The 2516-nt window shown below is 58.2% G+C and overlaps 1 protein-coding gene across 1 annotated transcript in view; it reads right to left on the bottom strand.

Moving 5' to 3' along the window:
- TNRC18 (trinucleotide repeat containing 18) overlaps window positions 1-2516 on the bottom strand; it is a gene marked incomplete at both ends in the record, with an annotated part of 15646 nt that overhangs the window by 8417 nt on the left and 4713 nt on the right. Inside the window, 4 exons of the mRNA XM_010155787.1 lie at window positions 17-131; window positions 621-767; window positions 981-1186; window positions 1611-1713. Of these exons, the coding sequence (XP_010154089.1) occupies window positions 17-131; window positions 621-767; window positions 981-1186; window positions 1611-1713 (571 nt within the window). The remainder of the gene's footprint in view (window positions 1-16; window positions 132-620; window positions 768-980; window positions 1187-1610; window positions 1714-2516) is intronic.

Below are 2516 nucleotides of genomic sequence, written 5' to 3'. Positions count from 1 at the left end.
TGTGTACGGCTCGTCCTGCCGCAGCAGCTGCTGGTGGGAGAGGAGCTGGAGCTGGTGAGCGTGCTGGAGGGAGCTTCTGGTCGGGGGGTACATGGCGGGCCACAGTGGGGGTGCCCGGTCCATCAGCTCCGCTGGGGAACGAGCAGAGATGCAGTCAGGGAGGCAGGAGGATGGGGATGGCTGGAGGATTCAGGATCACGCAGGACAAGTGTCTCTACCCCAATCCCAGAGTGTGGGCATGCCAAACACTGGGCTATGTGAAATGGAGAGGGGAGGGGGTGCTGTTTTTCCCTAAACAGCCCCTCTCCCACCACCCCATGGGTCCTGAGGCCATCTGACCTACTTTGCTCTCTACACACCATTGGTTTGACTGTTTCTGGCCGAGCCCACAAGTAGTTTCTCCTAACCATGGACCCAAAGGATGCTGCAGGGGATGAGGAGCTGAAGATTATACATTTCCACCTTTAAAACAAACCTACTAAGAGGCCAGCTCACACCCACCCCAGAGCTGTGGCTGATGGTCCCCATGGGCACGTATACTCCTATCTAGCCCACTCCAAAGCTGGCTTCCTCCCCCAGCTGTCAAAGCAGGGTCCTCAGGGAAGTGCCCACATCCTTACCAAAGTGTGGCAAGTGCTCGCTGGGGATCACAACAAGCTGCCCCGACTGTGGGTCTCTGGCAAACTGGTAGGCGGAAGGGAGAGCTCCCCCCATGGCAGGGGGGAAGCCTGGAGTCATGCCCTGGTGCAGGGAAGGGTGACCAAGTCCTGGAAAAAGAAATAACACAGTCATAACTCAGGGGGATGCTGGCAACTCCTACCCACGCAAGAAGTCATCTACTGCTTGATTGCTCCAAAATACCTCCTTCCCTTTCCCCTGCCATCAGCCAGCAGCCTCACTGGGCACTTAGCAACACCTCTCCCTGGATCGCATAGGTGTGAACACCCCACGGACACATCGCTTCCTCTCAGGGCACTCACCGTAGGGATGGCCGGCCAGCCACATGGAGGGGCTCCCCGTCCTGGGGAGCCAGGGGTGGGCTGCCAAGTGCGAAGACGGGTCTGCAGACCAGCGCCCGGAGCCCGTCAAGGCTGGGCCTCCCGTCACCATGAGGTTGGAGTTCAAACCGTTTGTGGTGCAGCCGGAGGGGTGTATTCGGGCAAAATCTGCCAGCTCCTTGCTCTCTCTGGTCATGGGGGAGGCAAGAGAGAGAGTGAGAGAGGGTCCGCGTGCCGCAGGTTACTGCTCGGCTGGAGGAGCCTGGGGGTATGGACCAGTCTGCCGAGCCAGCGTTTGCCAACTACGGTCAGACACTCAAGGAGAGCTGTGACAGAGACGGTTAACATCAGACACAGAATAAAACATCCCATCTCTCCATCTCTTTGGAGCAGGCATGGATTTGCAGCAGTCTATTAGGATTGCTGTGCTGCGGATTCAGGATTTGCCCATAACCCCACGGCACCCCACTGAGCTCTCCTCTCCACACCAGCGAGGCAGGTGCCAGCAGCTTCACGACGACGGATGCAACGCTGTCCCACCTCCAGAGAGGCTGTCCCCAAGCACGGCTTGTGGCACTGCAGCAGGAGACCCTGCCCACCTCCGACCCTCACCTGAGCAGCTTCTCCTGATCCCGCTCCAAGCGGCCTGCCAGGAGGTGGCTGTCTCGGTGGCGGCTCCTCTCATCCCCGCAATCATCTTCTGAGCGTCCGTGCCCTGAGAGACAACCCAGCACCATCAGAGACAGAGAACAGACCAGGAAAAGCCATCCCCTCTCCTCTGGGAAAGGAGAGGCAGTAAGCCAGCACACCCAAACGCCACTGTCCCCAGGACTGTATCAGGTTCAAGCCCTAAAGGACAGGGCAAGGCTGTTTAGGTGACCAGGACACTCTCACTAAGGCGGCTCCTGGTAGCACCCAGCTGCATGGGGTTTGAGGCCCGTGTCTTCAAGCCATCAAGGGACACACTCACCAGGCCAGGCCAGTCTCACAGGACAGGACAGCCACCAGCCTGGCAGGCACAGAACCAACGAGAGTGTTCTGCTGAAGGGCAGTGGCAGACTTCCCGTCTCAGAAGGAGACGAGGCCCAGCTAAACCCCTGCATCAAATCACAGTCCTGCTTAGCACATCTTGCAGCAGGGCGTACTTTATCTCTGCACCTCCTCTTCTTGCAAACCAGTCTGGGAGCACTGGGTATGCTCTAAAGCCCCGTCCTTCTGCAACAGGCAGAACCAACACTAAGGACCCTTACAAGCCCCTGTGCTCCACTCTATAATTCAACCCTTTCACGTGAATGTGCACCCCCCTCCGAGCTGTGCAACAAGAAAGGGTCTGGCCAGGCAGGGGCACATATGGCAGATGAGGGCAAGAGTCCAAAAACCAGGGGCTGGATGTCTGGCTTGAGAACGGCTCATCCAGAATTAGAACAGCTCTTGCAAATACACCCTGGCACAGCAGCAGCCGCGTCTGTGAGAGGTTGGGAAATACTTTTGCAGGAGCCAACAGCAGCTCCTCGCTGG

Source organism: Eurypyga helias, unplaced genomic scaffold (assembly GCF_000690775.1).
Source record: "Eurypyga helias isolate BGI_N326 unplaced genomic scaffold, ASM69077v1 scaffold20727, whole genome shotgun sequence".
NCBI classification, from domain to species: domain Eukaryota; kingdom Metazoa; phylum Chordata; class Aves; order Eurypygiformes; family Eurypygidae; genus Eurypyga; species Eurypyga helias.
The sequence above is the reverse complement of the archived record's forward strand: the minus strand, read 5'-3'. Positions and strand labels throughout refer to the sequence as shown.